The sequence below is a fragment of the Trachinotus anak genome, unplaced genomic scaffold (genome assembly GCF_046630095.1).
Source record: "Trachinotus anak isolate AG129_WGS33_773 ecotype Australia unplaced genomic scaffold, CSIRO_AGI_Tana_v1 ptg000032l, whole genome shotgun sequence".
In the NCBI taxonomy this organism is placed as follows: domain Eukaryota; kingdom Metazoa; phylum Chordata; class Actinopteri; order Carangiformes; family Carangidae; genus Trachinotus; species Trachinotus anak.
The window spans coordinates 4,722,523-4,743,879 of NW_027273883.1; the positions used below are offsets into that span (position 1 = coordinate 4,722,523).

The 21,357-nt window shown below is 39.8% G+C and overlaps 2 protein-coding genes across 4 annotated transcripts; one reads left to right on the forward strand and one right to left on the reverse strand.

The window, feature by feature from the left end:
* The first annotated feature begins 117 nt into the window (after positions 1-117).
* Positions 118-18,767, forward strand: septin7b (septin 7b). Of its 3 annotated transcripts, none has more exons than XM_071470514.1 (14): positions 118-201; positions 2,809-2,907; positions 4,561-4,667; positions 5,744-5,844; positions 5,990-6,124; positions 9,995-10,112; positions 10,920-11,012; positions 11,123-11,219; positions 11,473-11,524; positions 11,754-11,882; positions 12,683-12,703; positions 14,775-14,910; positions 15,883-16,025; positions 17,420-18,767. In XM_071470514.1, the coding sequence occupies exons 1-14, from the start codon at positions 192-194 to the stop codon at positions 17,457-17,459; spliced, it is 1,281 nt and encodes a 426-aa protein (XP_071326615.1). In that variant the 5' UTR covers positions 118-191; the 3' UTR covers positions 17,460-18,767. The 3 variants fall into 3 exon arrangements, with proteins under 3 accessions (XP_071326615.1, XP_071326614.1, XP_071326613.1); XM_071470512.1 differs by lacking the exon at positions 118-201 and adding an exon at positions 1,746-1,781 and having other exon boundaries at positions 2,805-2,907; XM_071470513.1 differs by lacking the exons at positions 118-201; positions 12,683-12,703 and adding an exon at positions 1,575-1,781 and having other exon boundaries at positions 2,805-2,907.
* On the reverse strand, positions 17,865-20,970 carry LOC139613693 (protachykinin). The gene is made up of 5 exons (XM_071470515.1): positions 20,256-20,970; positions 19,972-20,074; positions 19,849-19,872; positions 19,697-19,753; positions 17,865-19,615 (listed from the first exon to the last, which is right to left on the reverse strand). The coding sequence occupies exons 1-5, from the start codon at positions 20,352-20,354 to the stop codon at positions 19,605-19,607; spliced, it is 294 nt and encodes a 97-aa protein (XP_071326616.1). The 5' UTR covers positions 20,355-20,970; the 3' UTR covers positions 17,865-19,604.
* Between the last annotated feature and the right edge of the window lie 387 nt (positions 20,971-21,357).

Consider the following 21,357-nt stretch of genomic DNA (forward strand, 5'->3'; position numbering starts at 1 on the left):
ATATTATCGCGAGATTAGCGTGCGCCTCCCTTTGTTATTCACGTACAGTTTACGTCAGACTTTCGCCGTAATTTCGTTGCGCACAGGAGGCGTTGCGCGCCTCATAGTGCGTAGCTCGAGTAAAAGCAGCGAGAAGGGGAATGTCGGCTTGTGAATGATCGGTATTTGAGGCGGCAGGGAGCGTCAACGTTATGGGTGAGACTGCTTCTGTTCGCTACTGGCACGACTTATTTTGAAAAACATGTTGTAAACTTCAACACGAATTACTTGTGTTAATATTGGATTCGCTGTTTGAACTATTTAGCTTTGCTGCTATTTTACTTCTACAGTTGTCTGAGCACCAACGCCCAGGCATCCGCCTCCAGTTGGATGGGTTGCTAACTAGCTAGCTGTTAGCCTCGGCTTCGCTAGCAGGCTGCATAACCTAACGGGAGTGTCATTTCCTGTCTTTAGCTCTTTCGAAAAGTATCTCACTAAACGTGTTTTTTGTGTGTGTTACGATCTAACACAATGAGCCACGTTAACACTCTTGCTAGGGGTACATTCAGGGGGTTTTTTAAAGCTTTGATTTTTGCTAGTTTGGCGTCGTATGTTGGATTAAACAGCTCTCGTTAATGCTAACTTGTTTGAACCTAAGGGGGAAACGACATGTAGCCTCACTGCATGTGAACTGCAAGGGTTTTCTATTTGGCTTGTAATAACGTTAAATAGTCCTATATTATGCAGGATACATTCGTTGTTCTTTAGCAACGCTTTTGTCCAGGATGATATTTTTTAAAAATGCGTCTTTCAACGGGGAGAACGACCACTTCCTTGCATCTCTGTGTCAGTTAGGGCAGCTGCATTAGTGTGAGATCGATAAATTGATTAAACAGCAATGATTGGAATATCTAGGTTAGTCAGTCGAAGTTAAACTAGAAATCTCTCTCATGGTTAAGTATAAGGGTGACACGCCTGGCATTTAATCTGGATTATACTTGATCTAGTACCTCAGACTTCATGTTTTGACATTTAAGTTCACTGGTTTCATGCAGAGACCTCTTAGTCAGAATGTGAGTTGCATTATAAAATCTGCACAATCAAACTGCAGCTTGGTCTTCCACCTGCCACCACTTCCTTTAACAGACCTGTCAGCCATTGCCGCAAAGGAAACAGACAACTGTCGTTTTAAAATGACAGTTCTCTAATTTTTTCAGCTCTTAGATGGGAAAAAAAAAAAAAAATCATATGTTATTAAAATGGGCGGACAGTGGGTTACTAGTCAACGAATTTGCAAAGTTTGACACACATTGATTCGCCTACTGAAGCTCAAGGATACTGCTGTGTTTTTGCTGCATATCCTGTAGGCAAATTAGCACAAGTCATAGCTTCACACAGAAGAGATGTGGGCTGCTGTTGGTAGGCAGGAGATGCTCCAGTGTACGAGGCAGAAATCCTCTCCAAGCCACGGGTGAAAAGAAAAAGCTGCAACGATGAATGGGCCGTACTTTATGGTGCTACTGACATTAAAGGAACAAGTGGAGTGGAATATGCACCACATTTGCCAACTGTCTGTGTTGTTACAGTAGTAAAGATCATGAATCATTTTGCCCAAGGGTTCACAGCTTGGGAAACTGATTCTGGAGACAGAATGGTGTGTTTATCAGATGGCCTGAGATTGATTCTCTTTTGCCTTTTTTGTTTTTTTGTTTTTTGCTCTCTCCCTTTGCTTTGTGACCCTGGAAATGCTGGCTCTTCCTGCACATTGGAACCACATCACAATGATCTACACACCTACAGCTGTAAGTAGAGAAACTGTCTTTATACTTAAAGGAATTGCACAGTATTTTTTTTTTTTTTCAACCCTTTTGTTCACTGTGTTCAGCTTTGCATAATTAAATTTAAGTCAAGAATCTCCAGGATATCAACTGTGCTGAATTACAGTTTAGAATGTATGTCATGATGTTCCTTTGATATAATGGTGTCATCTTTGATTGGAATATCTCATTCTATGTAAGTGTGATATATATTTAGTGAAAACTGAAGAGTAAATATGTGGAGAAATGTTTTGTCTAATTTTGAGTCTACTAAAGGAAAATTTCAACAGCAACATTGCTGTTTCCCCCACAGAATTAGATTGTATTTATGGCAGGGGTGAGAGGGGCTCTCGATGGCCAGTCCAACTATGACAGACAGGTCTGTTGTCAGTGTGATTGTGAGACAGAGGCCCTGTTCACATTGGCATTAACATGCATCTTGGGTGATCTGATCACAAGTGGACAGCTCACTGTACACCTGTCATTAGAATGCGTCCCCACATGTGTCTCATGTGACTGTTTATGATTTGATCTCACTTCCCCGCTCAATGTGCAAATAAACACCTACACCATTTCTGTTTGCAAAGACCAAATGTGTTGTTTTTAGCCAGTCCGGCTGTGACAGTAGGGTCTGTTGTCAATCTGTGAGAGAGAGAGAGAGAACGTGAGCAGGGAAAGGAGGGGCTTAGCAAGTCAATATGCTGCACAGGCACAGCTGTACAATGAAATACATTTTTAGCCATTTGAAATAGTAGAAAAAATAGAAAATCAATGTGGCAGTCAATGTTGATATTACAGACAAATATATCAGTGTATGGGAAACACTGCTTTGGGAACATCAAGGTTCAGGTGGTGAGAAGCTTAGGAGTGTATTTCAGTTACAGCAGTGGGGGAATAGGGCGATGAAGACTTTTTTGAGCTTTACATCTAATGCAGGTTGCAAGATTAAATCTCTTTGTAGTTTTGATGTTTGCATTTTTTTTTTTTTTTTTTTTTACTGTTTTACAGCAACAAAAGAATCTGGAAGGATATGTTGGCTTTGCAAGCCTCCCCAACCAAGTGTACAGGAAGTCTGTCAAGAGGGGCTTTGAGTTCACCCTGATGGTCGTGGGTAAGAACACATGCTGCCCAGCTATCTGTTTGTCCTTGTTGTATTTGAATCATTTCATTGTATTCATTGTGGCTGGCATTTTAATGTCCTGCATTGTGGTTTCTTCTTGAGAGAGAGAGAGAGAGATTGTGTGTGTGTGTGTGTGTGTGTGTGTGTGTGTGTGTGTGTGTGTGTGCACAGCTATATTTATACACAAGGGACATGCCCCCAGCTTTGTAGTATTAATTGCTGAGTCAAAGATGAGGAGGCCAATGCATTGCTCTTCTTTCAGTTAATCTTAATGTCAAGTTCTTAACATTGTATCCTAAAACAGAAACATTTGGGCTGGATTTATCTAGAGCTGCACTCAGCGAATCAGAAATGCAGACATTCTTTTAAAATGCTTGGATGTGGTGGTTGACACTGTGCCAAGATCCTCCTCGGCTGATCAGTCTCTGTTTGGAGGGAAAATGTTTCTTCGGGTCAAAACTATTTCCTGTGGTGGGACGAACAGAATTTGTACCCAGCGTGCCTCTAAGAATAGCACATCTCCAACAGCATTCACACCAGTCAGTTTCTTTACACGTTTCTGCTTGTAGTACAGCTAATCAATTTCCAAACATATTAGTGAGCAGTTTCTTTTGTTACTGTTATTTCTTTAGTTGCATTAGAATATGCTAATAACATGAGCTTGGATTTCGCTTGCTCCCGTCCTCTGACATGTTCTTTATAAAAGCTGCTGGATGGTGACCAAGTGGTCCTCCTGGGTGTTTAAATTCCTCAGTGTGTTTTTAACACTCTGCTTAATTTTGGGAATAATTGCAGAGAAGATTAAAAATGGCATTGCATCTAGCAGCAAGGACAGTAGAAGAGGTCCTTGGGGGCTTGCTATTGTTTTTATGGTATCAGCCTCTTGCATCGACACACACACACACACACACACACACACACAATATTCAGCTTTTCTTGGCTCTGATGAGCTGTGAGCCCACATGTCCCTACTGTGCAACGCAGTGCGTCACCAGTGTGGCGTGAAAGAGGAAAAGAGGATGAAAGATGGAGGAAGGGAAGGGGAGCGATGGGACTAGTATGAGCAACAGTGAATGGCACGTCTGTCCATGCCTCATGAAACACATGACCCAACAACATGTGGAGTTCACACACTGTAGAGCAGCTCAGTTCACAGGCATCTCTTCATACTGCGGTAAATTCAACAAGCACATACCCATAACAGATGGTTACATGCCATACTTAAAATGCATGACAAACAAATGCTACAGTACAAGCTCCACACACTACCCTTTGACTGTCGCTTTGGTGTAAATGGTGGCTCGTTAAATATTGACTTGTGGCCATCAGCCAAGGCAGGCAGTGCCAGTGGTCATTTCCACTAATGATCCTTTTCATTGGGAACTTGGAAACTGGGCACACAATGGCCACTTGTCTGTGTTGTTTCCTTAGCCTTTAACTGTTAACCAAAAGGATGAATGTCCTGGACAAATGTCAGTCTCATCAGCCAGACACATGCCCTTTGATTGTCTTTAAGATGTCAACAGTGATCTTTGTGTGGGTATAATGGAAGGGTTAGGGCTTTTGTTATATATATTTTCAGTACATTATTCCAAGTGATGCTGTACTTTGTCTGATTTGTCTTCTTGTTCTCTTCTATTTCAGGGGAATCCGGCCTGGGCAAATCCACGTTGATCAACTCTCTGTTCCTAACAGACCTGTATTCATCAGAGTATCCTGGACCCTCACATCGAATCAAGAAGACTGTACAGGTACATTTTGGCAAGTAAACGTGATCCTTGACCTGAGGTGTTTACGCAGTGTTAAAAACAATGAAACGCACCAGCATTGTTAGCATGTCGAGGGACAATGAGAAAAACAGATACCAAGAGGGGAAGTTGACAACAGTATTTCTTTTTAGATGTAACATAAAGTAGACCAAATATTGTTAATAATGTTAAAAAATGGCAGACTTAAACAGCTTCAGAAGCTACTCAATCCATAGGTTTGATGTCTGTGGCCACAGTGCTGGCCACAGACAGATACAAGTACAGATTATGTACTGTGTCATAGAACATTTCAGTCACTATTTCAGTAACACACATACTGACTTAATTATGAGATTGTATTATTGTGTTTCAAGTATGTAGCTCCGAAGTAGATTAGCTGCCTTGGAGTCTATTAAGATGCACATAGTGACATCAAATTCTTGGGTTGTTAACAACACAATGTATTATAATGAAAACAGACATATAAAACATTGTGATTTACAATTTTACAGCGCCACAGACCCAAGAATTATCCATGCCTTTCTAACTATACTTCAGTGAACACAGAGATAGTTATACCTGAGGTCTAACATTAGCAAACATGATCTGAATATTGTAAAGAGAAGAGGATTATGGTGTCTGCTGCCAGCTATGTCTTTGTTGAATTAGATGAACAAGTCAGACCTACTGTCAGCTCCAGCCATAGTGATTTTATCTTCATCCTCTAATTACACAACGTTGTCCTGAATCTTGAGTGCTTCAGGTGCTGTAATTTATCTGTCTGCCTTCCAACTGACAGCATTGCTATCTCCAGATGCTGGTGTGCTTTTCTGGTTTCTCAGCATTCTTGGCTAATTGCACAGTGTGAGGGGGCGTGTTGCAACATGCTGCTAGTTTCAAGTGTTGTCTTTGTGAAATAAATCATCTGTGCCACTATTAGCATACAGTTCTAATGATTTTGCAGCCCACCTTCCATACTGTGTCTTTGTTTTTAGTATTTATTAAATGGGTTGGTTTCAGAGGCACAGTTTGTGGCAGAGGTAAACACAATGTGCCCTTCATTCTGTCCCCTGTGCCAGGTGGAGCAGTCCAAAGTTTTAATAAAGGAAGGTGGCGTCCAACTGCTTCTCACAATAGTTGACACCCCAGGGTTTGGAGATGCTGTCGACAACAGCAACTGGTAAGAATCACAAAGCACAAATGATATTCCTTCATTTGGAACCCCTAATGTCAAAGCTACTCTCCACTATTCCTAAATCAATGAGTCGCTCTTGGGCTTTGTGGGGATTTGTTTCTTATCGGAAGCTGTATTTTGTATTGTGCAGCTGGCAGCCGATCATTGACCACATAGACAGCAAGTTTGAAGACTACCTGAACTCAGAATCTCGGGTGAATAGAAGACAGATGCCAGACAGCAGAATCCACTGCTGCCTGTACTTCATCGCCCCCTCGGGACACGGGTGAGTCTGGGAGACAAATTCGTATGGCCATGATTTTAGTGGATGTTTTCATTTAAAGCACTCTGTAAGGTTAGTAAATGCAGATCAAACTCACAGCCTTGTTCAATACATAGGAAGTTGATGGCCTTAAGGACTCAAGTAAGGGGGAAAAAATAAGAAGGGAAGGGTGAACAGTGAAAAGGAAATTAGCTAAAATAGTGTAAGATGGGAAATAAGAGGTCAACAGCGTCCCAACTAAAGGTTGCTGGTACAAATCCCTGTACCATCTGGAAGATCCGAGGAAGGATGGACAGTAAAGCTCATCCTTCCTCAACGTTTTCAGTTAGGTGCTGAACCCTCAGCTGCTTCTCGATCAGCTCATTGGCCAGCAGCATGAAGCTGTGGTCATACTAGTCAGAATCTGAGGTTGGGAATTGTATGTGAAGAACAGTACGTGTGTGTGTGTGTGTTGTCGTACTCAGTCTCCTCTCCTCCTCCCAGGCCATTGCTGTAAATGATAACGTGAGACTGAGTCAGCTTGTCTTGCAAAATAAGGGTTAAAACTTTAGGCTTGTTTAAAAAAAAAAAAAAAAAAAAAAAAAAAAAAGGGAAAAAAGCAGGGGGAAGCAAACAAGACAGATGAAGACACTGGCAAAGTGCCCAGCAGATGATACTGATTGCCAAATGTTTCATAAAGAGACGACTGTGTGGAATTTTAATTAGGATGTTTATTATTCACAAGCCACCAGTTCTTCTATAGTTATTGGACAGCTGAGAGGTTCTTATCTTTCTTTTAAGAAGTGTTCGTGTCTTGTGTGGTGTTCAATTCAGTCAAAGAGCAGAAAGTGTGGGAGTAGTGAAATTGAAAAATGAGGCCTCAAGCAGTTATTTCCTGCCATGAAAAAAAAGCTTTTGCTGGTATTCGGTCAATAACCCCTTTTAAATGTATGTAGAGTTTAAAATGATGTTAATATCAATATTAATATATGTCACGGCTCTTGATATTGCTGTGTGTCATTGTAGGGCTGGATAATGTTGTTTGTGTTGTCTTGTGGGGCTGCTCCATTTGTGTATATGCAAATGTCCAATGTGTGTTCACATGTCCTTGAAGCTGTCGACCGTGACTTGGTGTAAACAGTGAAGAAGCCTCTGTCCTCCTCTCTCTTTTTTTTTTTTTTTCTTCAACTTATGTCTGTCCGTCCTCTGTGAGACATTGTGTTTGTACAAGCATGTCCTCAGTCCCCACACAAGCAGTACTTTAGCCTTGAGGATGTGCAGCGTATGTTCTCACACACAGAGCATCCCCTCATAACACCAGCTGACTGCTCTCACACAGCAACAACAGTGACCTCGAACACGAGACAGTGTGAATATTTAACTCTAACTGGTTTTGTCAAAGGTTTGAAGACAGTGTCCAGGGACGTTCATTTTCAGTTTTTTTTTCCTGACCGGTAGTCGATGCTCCTTAACCAACCATGAACTGTTAACCGACAAGATTAAAATGTATTTATAATACAGAAAGATCTGGGACAGCGCTCTGCCACCTTTGATTAATAAGTAAATAAATATTGAATAAACAGAGAGCAAGACAGACGTGCAGACGTACTCGCACAGGCTGGAGAGAAGCCCCTCCCCACAGGTCCAACTAACATAACTTCACTGTTGCAGAAGCCCTGCTTATCCAGGAACACATAAAAATCTCTGTTATAAATTCATGAGGTTATTTAAAAAAAAAAAAAAAAAAAAAGAACAGAGGAGCAGAGTCGCTTCTTGACCAATGTGTAGAAATCTGCTTCTGGTGTGAACAGCCAGACTACTGCTCATGCAACACAGAGTCAGACTGGCATTAAACCTCAAAATGAAGTAAACAGGCCAGGGCCACCTCAATCCTCAGCATGGCACACAGCTTGTCTGCTGGTTTTAATCAGAAATAGCAACATGTCAACAGGCTGTGGGGTTAGTCTGGCATGCAATCTGTTAACTGTGAGACCTGTGGCAGAGAATAACTGCTCAGATGGTGCTGGTGTCCCAGGATATTTCAACTGGTAATAACAGTTAGGCAGTTAATTGTGAATAACCCAAACAGTGACTCATGAAGGAAAAGATCACCCACATGAGTCTGTGTCACAAAAGGTGTGTCACAAAATAAACTAACTGTTTTACTAATGCTCATAACTTTGAGAAAGGCCACATTTTATGATGTGAGTAAAACCACATAGTGCTTCTATAGACTTTATAAAACAAGAAAGAAGGCAGTTGCAGAAAGAGAAGCTCACACTAATATGAAATCAATAAAAAAAAAAAAAACATACAGATTCAAACAACAATTAAGTTTATTTATAGAAAATGTGAATATGGAAAAGAAAATCAGTATAACTGATTAGGGATATACAGATGCAGCATTTTGAGGTCCAGTGCTGCTTATTGACAACTCTACCCTTTTGATAATGATTTTGCTGAATGATTAGGTGATTATTCCATCAACAGAAAAATGTTCTCCCTAATCAATTTTATCATAATTCTTTTTCAAGCAGAAATGCCAAACATTATCAATTTCCATCTTATTGTTTATGAGGATGTTCTCATTTTCTGTTATACCATTTATAAACTAAATATCTTAAGCTCTTGGATGTTTGTTGGTGAAAATGTCACCTTGGGCTTCCGTATTGTGATTGTGATCAGTATTCTGATAGATGAATCATCAAGAAAATAATCAGCAAATTAATCAAAATGTTTTAAAAAATTTATTGTAGCCCTTATATTATGAAATACTGGCTTCTTTGTTTCTATTTTACATGTATTTCTCTTTTTGCTCTCTTACAAAATACCTTACCCTATTTGTATAGTTTGGGAAATGTGTTTGAGGTGGATATTGGTCTCTCCTGAATACAGAGATTGGTCTGGTACATGTTTAGCTGAACCTACTACTGGAGCTTGTCAACAGCATGGTTGTTTTTATAGCGATGTAGATATTAGTTACAATGCATCAATATTCATGTCAGCCAACATTTAGCAATGAACAGTATTTTTGAGAGTGATGTGTTGTTTTTAGATGTGTACTACTACAAAGGGCCTGTTGATGTGAATATGGGCCAGCTGTTTATTATCATTTGTTTGGTTTATCAGACCCATTGTGTAACAGCAGCAACAGTATGGATTACATCACCTGTTAATGATGTCAGTAGGGTCCTCATTCAAGGTTTTTGTAATCTGATAAATAGTTGCTTGTAGTGTTGTTCCTCTGTCAGGTAATAGCTACCAGTTGTTGCATTCAGGTTTTTCAGCACTGTGTTGTATATTGACCTCCATGGGTGTTGGCTTCATGACAAACATGCATCCCACTCCAACCACTAAAAACAACAAATTCTGCTTCTGGGCAGAATTTGATTCGGAGGGATATATTTCCACAATACCATAAGAGAATCAAATGAAGATGTGACTATATAAAATAACCAAATACAGAGTGAAATACAAAGCTACAACTCAAAACTTCAGTGATGTCAAATGTTATTTATTCAGCTCAAAAACAGCCAAGAATAGCAACCCTTTCTCACGACTACAAGGTCATTTTTCTAGACATTACAAACATCAGCCAGGCGTCACAGATACTTTGCTATATTTGGTTTAACTACATTTATTCTTTTGATGTCTAAGGAAGCGCTAACCAAGGAACAGTGATCAAATGTAAATCCAAAACCCCCAAATATCCCCTTTTATTCCAGTAATGACAAAGGAGTAGACTCCACAACAGTTTGATTAATTACATTGAACTTATATGTGCTAGACAGACTTATGCATATAAGATATCAATGGTGAGTATTAACAAGGCAATATCACAATATGACTTAACAATATTCATATATGTCAAGCTGTGTCTTTATCTCTCTGCAGATTGAAACCCCTGGACATTGAGTTCATGAAACGGTTGCATGAGAAAGTCAATGTCATCCCACTGATCGCCAAAGCAGACACCCTCACTCCAGAGGAATGCCAACAGTTCAAGAAGCAGGTCAGTGGTTTCCACAGCTGCATGCACACTACTGCAGAAAAACAACGTCAGAGGTAGTTTTCTTTTTTTTTTTTTTTGACCGTGGTCATCGGAATGATGGCAATACTGCGCATCTTGACGCAAAGTCAAGCACAGAACAGTCTCTGTAATGTTGCAGCTGTTTGTAGAACTATGACCAACTGTGTCAGGAGTTGTCTGTAAAGTACACAAACATAAACGTATAATTTAAAAAGGGAAAAAAAGATTGCTAAATGGCTGAATTTGCTTGGTTCCATTTTGCACTGTACTTTTGTGTTGTACTTCTACTAGAAACAATGTTGGTATGCATCAACATATTTTAACCGGCCATGTTAATGTAGTGCAGCTAAGTATGTATTAGGTTGAGTGTTAACATTAAGATGAGACAGAAGCACAAAAACATAAAGACAATCCCAGAAATGCATCTTCAACATCAAGCGGGGCTAAAACAGACCATATAAAGTCACTATATTAACACTGGACTGGGTGAGGAGAGGGAAACTGCAACTGAACATATCATGAAACCACAAAAAAGAATGTGTAGTGTCACTTATGTAAGTATCTTTACAGACAAGTACTCAGACATTTACAGGACAGGATGTTAACACAGAAATGTGCTTAGAGTTTGCATTTTGAGTCATATTATCGTTTAGTATCAACTGAAAACATTATGTGGAGCAGCTTTTGCACCAGATAATTTGATATCCCCTAATTAAAATTAAGCAGTTTGAATGATTTTCCCCATCTCGACATGAGGCTAAGATCTTCTATTTTCCTGTTCTGCACTAGATCATGCGGGAAATCCAAGAGCACAAAATCAAGATCTACGAATTCCCTGAGACGGACGACGAAGAGGAGAACCGGCTGGTGAAGAAGATCAAGGTATGTCACCTGCCAGATCCACACATGAAATTATATTAATGCACTAGTTTGTTACAAACCCAGGCTCTTACACTTTTATTTATTATACCAATATATTCTTCTTCTGCCAGGACAAGTTGCCACTGGCCGTAGTAGGAAGCAACACCATCATTGAGGTCAACGGCAAGAGGGTCAGAGGGCGACAGTACCCCTGGGGGGTTGCAGAAGGTATGAAAGTTTTGTTAGTTTAATAGAACCACACTGAAAATGTTTAATACTGAAATTCAGTCAAAGGAAAGAAAATAAGTAATGCATCAAAATACAGGTAGAGACTTGAGATAAATATAATAAGAGAGATCCCCTCAAATGTAAGGTAGGGATAGGAATCATGACAGGACAGTATTCCTGAAAACAGGAATTGAACATTACTTATGTTCCCATGTTGCTCTGTTTTCTACTGACTTGTTGTTTTCCCTCCTAGTTGAAAACAGTGACCACTGTGACTTCACCATCCTCAGGGACATGCTCATCAGGTACTGAAAATACAAAGAGGATAAGCAAACTGTATCATTTAGAGTTAATAAACATTTTAATCCACCAGGATTTAAGATTGATAAACACAGGCTCTGATGAAGGTAGTATTGATTCTGCATAGAAGATGTTTTAGAACAAAAGAATCAATTAATGTCAGCAATTTTTAGTTGAAAGAGCAGTTGAAACAAGCATTTTAAATATTTTGGATTCTTTGTTGTCCATTGGCAGAACTCACATGCAGGACCTGAAGGATGTGACAAACAATGTCCACTATGAAAACTACCGCAGCAGGAAGCTGGCCGCTGTCACCTACAACGGAGTCGACAACAACAGGGCCAAAGGACAACTGTCCACCAAGTAAGTCCTGGACAAAATACAACAGAGAAGGTTGCAGTTAAGAAAGACAGGAAGGAGAAGTTCACATCATTATAAGTAAAAAGAAAATAAAAGTTATTAATAAAGTGCCTTTTGTATGATTGTGTAGAATAGAAGAGAACCTGGTTACCTGCTTCAGTCCTTAGTTTATTATTAAAATGTTAAAATGTAACATCATAATGTTCTGCAAGAACACGTGGGGACATTATTAAACATGTTAAACTGTGTTGGATGCATTTGTGAAAGCAACATTACCCTCATTGGGCCTGAAGGAACTGATTGTAGATGACTGAGTTGTCAAACCATTTATTCATATCCTAATCTTATTATAGGTTCCAGGTAACTGGATAAGCCATGATTGGGGGTTCATTCATCGACCATATGTCCTCTGTTTGTGATGTTTGAGAAACAATCAATGGTTTTGCTTTCGTGGTGGCCTCTCACTGTACTACTTTGCATAAAATCATGCCACTGATTTTGCTCCACAGCTGAATAGAAGCCTCACACTGCTGATGCTAACACACAGCTAAACATTTGACCAACTCTGCGAATGTATTTGACACCCAGCTCACAAAGCCCACATTGTTCATTTTTTCCAAGCTTTCTTTTTTTTTTTTTTTTTTTTTCCCCATTTGCAGTGAGAAAGTAGTAAGAGTCACAGAACACGCCTAATAGACTGTAGTCTTATTTTAGTGCATGACCTCATCATTGCATGCTGTGTGTGTCTGTGCGTGTGTGTGTGTGTGTGTGTGTTTGGTTGTGTGTGTGTTTTTGTTTTTTAGAATTGACACAGTTGAAGGAATGTAAGTGGTCATTTTTTCACTTATTTCTTAGACCCTTGTTTAAGATGTTATCCTTCCTCTATTCTCCCTTGTTGGCTGCATTTGGGTGTTTTCTCTCCTCCCTGTTGACTTGGGTCAGCTTTCCCCCTCAACTTCCCCCTCCCTCCTGTCAGATGTTTCCAGGAACAGCGGGGGGAAAACTGTGAACTGCCGCACCTCCTTATAAATCTAGTTTAGACCTACGAATGCTACGATGCTGTAATTTTTCCCCAACAAGAAATCCTTTAAGCGTTTCCACCGGTGCATTCTTCGCTGCTTCCACCTGCTGCTTTTATTAGCCCTGCTTGGACTAATAACAGAGACCTGCCTATGAGATGTTTGCAGTGGTTACCTGTGTTTATGACAACAATGCAGGAAAACAATAGTGAAGCAGTTTCCAGTTGGGAGACAAAAATATGTTTGTGTGGTGGTGGTGCTGCTGCTGTTTCAACTTTAGTGTCACTCATCTTAACATCAACTATCAGCATCGAGCCTGAGGTGGATGGCAATTAAATGCAAAACACACAATCTATATCAAAATATATAATAAGGTCTTGACCTTACCTTGTAAAGTGCCTTGAGAGAATGTATGTTGGTTGGTGCTATACAAATACAATTGAAATAATAAAAGATAAGCTGAATATGCACACTATTTATGTGCTGAACTAGATTTATGTTAAAGAGTAATAACCAAGCACCACCATCCTGACAGTAGTTTGTTTAGTAGTTTGTTTTTTACTTCTATTAGAAAAATCTGTATACCTCACTATGGTTAACTCACCTGAATCCCTATTATGCAACACAAAAGTAGGCCAGGGACTGCTGTGACACTAAAACCTGAGTCAACAGCCTCTAGTGACTAAATGGATGTAACTGATATCGGAAACTCCTAATATTCCTAATCCCATTAACTAAAAACAGTATTTAATGTGGATTTCTTTTGTTAATATGGTCAGTGTCGACAGTTGATACTGAGTCGATGTACTGGAGCAGTTCATCCCTTCTAGAAATGCAGTCACTGTATTTGTCTTCATTTAAAAACGGTCTACTGCAGCTTGAAGGTTGTATTTTCTCCCATTGCTCTCTGGCAGTTTCTCTCTTGCATATAGAATATCAGGCTTGAGACCAGGATCAGATGATTCTTAACAAGCTGTTTTCACTCCTCCAACTTAAATTCCTCATAATCACAGGTAACCTCTACAGGTCTTTAATGACGGGTCTCTGTACACTTACACTACAACAAACTCCTCTGTTGAGCCCTCCTAACATTTAATCCACCACCTGCACTAACAACCAGTGTTAACAGGCTCCTTGCATTAGCTTTTGGGTCCCTCTTCTGGTTCCCAGAAATATGTCCCGCGGTTGGTTTGGTTTCCCGTTTCTTTTTACAGCCTTGTTGGATCCTGTCATTCCTAAAACTTCTCACCTCTCGGTCTGTTTTTCCTCCTCTCCCCCAACAGTTTTTATTTTTGGGGTTGGGGGGTAGGGGATAATGTTAAAGGGAGTTTCTCATCTTTCTGGCTTCTCTGGAAGAGAAAAAGTTGTAAATCTCACTTCCACCAGTTTAGTCAACCAGTCCTAACGATTTGGGATCCATCTGGCATGTTTTCAGGTGTCAGGGCCCTACTGACCCGCTCCACTGCGAAAAGCCAGAATCCAGCTCTTTCTTTTCCAATCCTCCTACTTCCTTCTCTTTATCCACTTTTTCTTCTTCTGTAAAGAATTGCAATCTGCTCGCAAACAACTTGAAGAGGAGTTGCTGAAATGAGATTTCAGTTTGCAGAATAGAATGAAAATGCTGATTTTGTTAAAGTAAACCAAAAATAAGTTTAGTGAATTCAGTTTTTAACAGTCCTATTGGAGGAAGACTGAAATTCTAATCATGCTATTGACATTAGTATTCACAATATATCAGCATACAGATAAGTAGACTGGTGTTGGTAATGTGGTGTAGTGCTGGTCTAAATCTGGTGTGTTTGTGCTTGTATCTCTCTTTGTGTGTGTGCGTGCGTGCGTGTGTGTGTGTGTGTGTACTCATGTACTCCCTGTGCAGGAGTCCTCTGGCCCAGATGGAGGAGGAGAGGCGAGAGCATGTGGCTAAGATGAAGAAGATGGAGATGGAGATGGAGCAGGTGTTTGAGATGAAAGTCAAGGAAAAAGTGCAGAAGCTCAAAGACTCTGAAGCAGAGGTAAAACACACACACACACACGCGTACACACACACACACACACATATGCATTAATGAATACTGCATTTCATGCTCTTGTGAAATTACTCATCTGTCTGAGCGCCTTCCTTCCTCTTGTGCTGACGTGCTCCGGCGGTTAGAAGTGTGAGAGAGCTGTATGAGAGCGTGCTGTTGATTTGTCTAAATGAATGTTCTGTTTGCTAGTTGCCTCTAAAAGCAGATTTTAGATACAGGCTGTTTGCATGTAAATGTGCATGCAGACTGTCGTCAACGTGGGTGAGAATATCTGCTGAACACATGGTGCAACTTACCCTCTTTTATTATTTCCATGTGTTCAGATAATTACAATAAATTAGATTTTATTACAGCAGCTTATTTGAATCAGGAAAACATGGAAGTGAAATATGAATATATTTTATACACATAGACAACAAATTGTTACGCAACAAGAACATGGCTATAAATGTGCTTACACCAGGCTGGTTGATAACCTGCACTGTGAGTGTTGTCATGTCATGCCCTCTGTTGCTGATATGAGAGATTCCTCCTTTAACAATGCAACATGAAGAGTGTGTAAAAGTGATGCTGTTTTTGCCTATGCTGATTTGTGGATCAATTAAAAATGTATCAATAAGTAGTAGTATTAAAATGACAGATTTTAATCTGATTTACAGCTTTATTTTTCTTTGTCAGTGCCGTTTCCTGTTTCTTCTTCCATTAAATCAGCCTTTCTTCTAAGTGCTAAGATGATACCAAACAGTTTAATCTGTTACGGTTGGAAATATTACTGTTCTCTGTTTAAAGCTTGTCTCTCTATCTGCAGTATAACTGGTGGGTATTGTAACATGTAAAAAGCTCTGCAGTTCACGGGTTTTGCACGTTTTTTTGTTTTATTTTTTTGACTGCACGTGTGACTGTTGGTTCAGTACAAAGAACTGATGGCCTCCCCCTCTCCTGCCTTTGCCTCTGTAGCTTCAGCGGCGTCATGAGCAGATGAAAAAGAACCTGGAGGCTCAGCACAAGGAGCTGGAGGAGAAGAGACGCGTGTTTGAGGAGGAGAGAGCAAACTGGGAGGCCCAGCAGCGCCTGGAGCAGCAGAAACTAGAGGCCTCCAGGTACAGCTGACTCTCACCGTCTCACTTGTCATACTTCAGCTTTGTATTTTAACACACATTAAGTTTGTGCATACACTCCCATATCATCCACACACGCTCGCCATGTAATCACAGACTGAGTCCATGATGTTGAAAACAGGGCTCTGTGGGGACCATCTGTCACAGGACTCCTTGTTCCTCTTGTCTCTGAAGATGGTTCTTTATGTTTGCGCTCGTTGTCATGGTGCAGACTGAATTTGGGACAAATCAGACGCCTCACTGAAGAATCTAAACGTCTAAAGTCCCCAAAGCTTTTGCACAGTTCTGAATATGAAGCTACCAGCCGTCTAGATTCTTGATTGAACACAATTGAAATCCACAAGAGTGGCTGGTTTAGGGGCTGAACAAAATAACAGGAATGATTTGTGTTACAAAGTAATGCAATCAAACACAAAACCACTGCAGCATATGCCACCTTCATGAACATTATATGAGAATGTGGCTGTATCACAAATCATTTTCTCATTCACTGCCCCCCGTTCACCGAACATTCAAGACTCTACTATGAGCAGTAAATGGTCACTTTGTGCATCATCGTTGTGATACTGCAGACCAACACAATGATAATGCTTCTGTCAGTAAAACGGGACAGTGCATTGTGGGATTGTAAGCAGAAAGTAAGGTACATGCCATAGACATTACTGTTTTTGTTCCATTGCATTCCAGTATTTTTGAGGGCACTATGTAGTGGCTACATGTTCTCACTCAGAACTAGGACAGTCAGATCTATTGGTGTAGAGGGAATGTAGTGCATGTACTCAATGCACTCTGCAGCAAATGGTCAGAGGTCATTCAGCTTTGTGACTTAGTGACTGCACAGCATTACATAACCTTTACATTTTCACACGAACATACAATATAAAGGCAACTAGTGCAGCAGCTCTCAGCCTGGGACGCAGGGATGGCACAATTACTGAGCGGTCATGAGGTTATTACAGGGATATAAAAGCAGAAAAAATATTTCTGCTACACAACATAATATTTCTCTCTGGGGACGTCAATCCAAACTTAGCAGAGATATCTTCACTATGTCAAGCCTGTAAATGTTATTCAAATATACAGGGAAGAAGGAAGAATAATCATCAACCTGGTCAGAACTCGTATACATATTCAGCACGTGACCAGATGACAAGTAGATAATTTCCTGTTCAGGGGTCACAAGCCACAATGTTGGGAATCAGCGCTATAGAAAGTATATACTTAGATATACAGCCTATAAACGCATTACTCAGTACTGTGTGGAGTTCTTACTATCTGCTTCACCACAGACAGAACTTAAATGATATATTTGTTACTGAGCTGAAATATGATTTTAAAAGTGATGACTGATAATATGTGTCCTTCCTCTTCTGCAGGACCCTGGAGAAAAACAAAAAGAAAGGAAAGATCTTTTAAAGACAGTCGGCAGGACCACCCCAACTTGAGTTGTTTTTGTTTGCCAACGTTGCCGGTCAGGACACCAGAGTGTGGCACTGACATCACCCTCCTACTCCCCCTATTCTTCCTCCTACTCCTCCTCCCTCTTCCCTCCCCCTCCCCCTCCTCCTCCTCCTCCTCCTCTTCTTCTTCCTCTGGCCCTGCTATGTCTGCCAGCACAGCTGTGCTCCTGCTCCCACCCACTAGAGTGGGTACTGGGGGTATTTGGGGGTATGTGAGGGGCAGTGGAGAGGATCTGCATCATTTACAGTCAGAACCGCCACCACAGAGCTCCCTGGCTCCCTCGGGACTCATCATCATCAAAGAATGTGTTTACCTTAACAGCAGAAAAAAAATAACCCCATTTTAGAAAGGCCAAACCCATATTATTATTTTAATTATTATTATTATTATTATTATTATTATTATTATTATTGATATTATTATTGTTGTTGTTATAACTGTCCCTGCCCCCACCTGCTGCTCTTTTTTTCCCCTCCCCAAGGTTGCTTTTAAATAACTGATGTATACAGTTTTATGAAGAGTAAAGACAAAAAAAATTACCCATGAGTCATGTCCGACTGTTGTACAATCAAGTTCTGGTGAATATTTGTTTACAGGAAAAAAATGACAGTAACAGTATATGAACATTAACCTGATCTTCTGTCATGTATTAAAGTAAGAAGAGGACAAGGCATTAACTAATCCTTTTTGTTTTGTTTTGAGTGTACCCGGTAACCCGTAACCCTCCTCTGACTGCGACAGCCTCAAGTTAAATGGTGTCAACAGAAAAACCTAAAACCAACAGAAACAATAAAAATGAACCTTGGGCCTTTTTATAGATTTCTAAAAAACAAAAAAAAATATGGCTAAAGCTTCTTTTTTCTGAAATGTAACGCTTTTCTTTTTCCTCTGTGTTTCGCTATCTCCACTAGCCTTGGACCACCATTTATAATGTCATAAGTGTTATATTTCACTTTAGTTTATTTTTATATATACCGAGCCAGCTGAAGTAATAACTTCTTTTGTATGTTTAGAAACTTCTCAGAGACTTGACAGCAGCGTCCACTGTTTGAAACAAAACACAAACGAACACACACATATAACAGTGATCCTGGACGCGTTTGAAAAGAAAACAAGATTTCAGTCACTCTGGAAAATGGGTCAGTGGGAAATGAAGAGTCAACACCGCAATTTGCTTTGGCTATGTACTCCATCTCTATATTTTTAATTTTATTTTTCATTTGTATTGTACAAAGTCACTTAATAAACCTGTGATGATATTGAGAGGTGAGATGTTTTTATTGTGCGAAATGATGTGTGATTTTTACATGACACTATTTAACTGCTGTTACATGCAGTAATCTTTAAATATTTCCAGTAATTCGTCACCACTTTATTTCCCCACTAGATGTCACTGGTTTCCTAAAAGAGTAATCAGCATTACCAACAGTGCCAAATGCTACTGTTGAGACAAATATAACATTTTAATGAAACAATGACAGACTGACAAAACAAAATGAAACTTTTTTGTAGTCGATCTGAAATTAACCCTCCTGTTATGTTCATTTGTCAGGAACAGTGGTGTTCCTGGGTCAGTTTGACCCAGTGCATGTTTAATTATCCAAAAGATGTCCGAAACCAAAAGAATCCTAACAAGCACTGTGAATATTTCATTACTAACTCCATTACTAACTATTCTATCAAAATTTAGTGCAGTGGTGTTCCTTACCTCTAACAGGTAATGGTTCAATTAGGATAATTCACTCGTTTTTCATAAAAAAAAATGCATGTTCAAACTTTTTTTTAAATGTTTCACCACTTTATTGCTTTTGAAAGACCAACATATGAAACACAATAGTTTTACATAACATTGAGACATTTAAATTTTGATATAAACATGCAGGGGGTGGTTGCAGATATGTGAGATGAACCATTTTCATATTATATGTTGATTACACTAATTAAGGCAAGCAGAAGTTTCATACTGAAAAATACTTTTAACTATTTTTCCTAGATCTTCAAACTTTAAAACGGGTCAGTTTGACCCGGAACATAACAGGAGGGTTAAACAAAGCGAGAAAACACAGATATTTTTCCTCAGTAATCTTCAGTCTGTGCAGCTCACAGGGCTCCTGCAGGGATGAAATCAGCTGTTACCAGGCAGATTTCCACTGCAAATAGACCTTTTTATGTGACACTTGAATAAATCATACCTTGATGCTCGAAGCTCCTTTTACCCATCAGACCCACAAAGGTTTGAAATTTGTGCCCTGGGAAAGAAAAACATCCAATAAAGACTCAGCTTTTCTTTAAATGCCACCCATTAAAATATGATATAAAAGAGTCAGATGATAATAATACTTACGTTTACGAGCTGTTTGCATTTTCGCTGTTTGGAAGGAAACAATAAATCAGTGATTGATCTCATGAGAGCTGAACATAAATAAAGTTTATTCGTGGGATGCAGTGAGGCATTTAAGAGCCTTACCAGAGTCTTTCTTCCCCATGAGTCCGAGATACTGGCGTGGTCCTGGTTTTCTGATCATTCTCACTAATACATCTTGAATTTCTTCAGAGTTCTGCCATTTGTTCTTGTGAGACAGAAAGAATGTATAAATATAGAGACTGGATATTTCTAGTATCCCTTTAGTCTTAATTTCTACCCGCAACTGAGTCAAAGAAAGCATCTTTCCAAGAGCGTCTTAACCTCAGTTAAGACAGTTTTAATTCTTTTATAGATCCACAAATGCAATGAAGTTGAATAAGTCTTACCACTTCGCTGCTTTCATTCCAGTTGTCAACATCCATTTCTTGACAGAAGACATTTGTCAGGAGCAGCACGAGTATCAGAACAAGCTTAACTGTCTCCATCAGTGCAAACCGTGCGTAATTTCACCCACAATGCTTCCGCGTAAAAATATACTTGTTGAATCCTCTCAGGCTTGGTTCCAGCTGATAAGAAGTATGTGTGAGCAGGTAGCCTACACCTCTCTGCTGGATTCTTCTAAATGCCGAAAGACACAACAACAGCGAGTCTTCCCTGATGATGCGCCAGTGCGCCACGGGGATCCATTAACCATCCACCGACCAGCCATTAACGCTCATTTTGCGCTCATGGCGCTTTTACGCACAGCTGGAGTGGATGATGTGGGTCAGTGCTCGTCTCCGGCAATTATTCTGTGAGTCACACAGCTTCATTTCGCATATGTTATAATTAGTATGTCTTTCATGTGCAGGCCCCATAACACCTGAATTAGTAAATACCATATACTTGTCAAATAAATATAGTTAAAAGCACAAAATAGTTGTTAAATCATATAAATTCCTCAACCACAGAAGTTCTTGAGTAGCTAAATGTTATGACTCAGCTATGTACTGGTGTATTTAAGCAGTGCCACTGGTAGGTGTAATGGTGCTATCAATAATAACAGCAGAGATAAGGCCATCATAATACTACCACTACCACTACTACTGCTACTACTACTACTACTGCTACTAACAATAATAATAATAACAATAACAATAATATTGGGAGGTGGTAGGTGTGTGTATGTTGAGCAGTGAACCTCTGGCAGAGTCATGTTATTCTATCTTAGGGGAACTGTAAGGCTGTTATCATTAAGTCTGACAGTTATTGTCTTCAGCAGTTTATTATGATTATTATGATTATTATGATTATTATTCCCTGAAGCTCGAGTTAACATATTCTAATGTCTTTCTTGTCTCAACAGTCAAAAACGGATGAATTCACTGTTTCCAGCTTGTTCTTGTTCTTTTTATTCACACTTTTTATTCACAACAACTCTCATCAACAGCTCGGTGTACGGTTTGAGCTTTTTGACGTTGTATGTCCTGCTGCGACCGCCGTAGACAG

Bases quoted from the DNA above. Each gene is read 5' to 3' on its own strand.
- septin7b (XM_071470513.1), top strand. From the start codon at position 1,725: ATGCTGGCTCTTCCTGCACATTGGAACCACATCACAATGATCTACACA. The intron at 4,668-5,743 runs GTACATTTTGGC...CCCCTGTGCCAG, and splicing joins GAATCAAGAAGACTGTACAG to GTGGAGCAGTCCAAAGTTTT. The intron at 16,026-17,419 runs GTACAGCTGACT...CCTCTTCTGCAG, and splicing joins CAGAAACTAGAGGCCTCCAG to GACCCTGGAGAAAAACAAAA.
- LOC139613693 (XM_071470515.1), bottom strand. From the start codon at position 20,354: ATGGAGACAGTTAAGCTTGTTCTGATACTCGTGCTGCTCCTGACAAAT. The intron at 19,873-19,971 runs GTAAGGCTCTTA...CCTTCCAAACAG, and splicing joins CATGGGGAAGAAAGACTCTG to CGAAAATGCAAACAGCTCGT. The intron at 19,754-19,848 runs GTAAGTATTATT...TTTCTTTCCCAG, and splicing joins AATGCAAACAGCTCGTAAAC to GGCACAAATTTCAAACCTTT.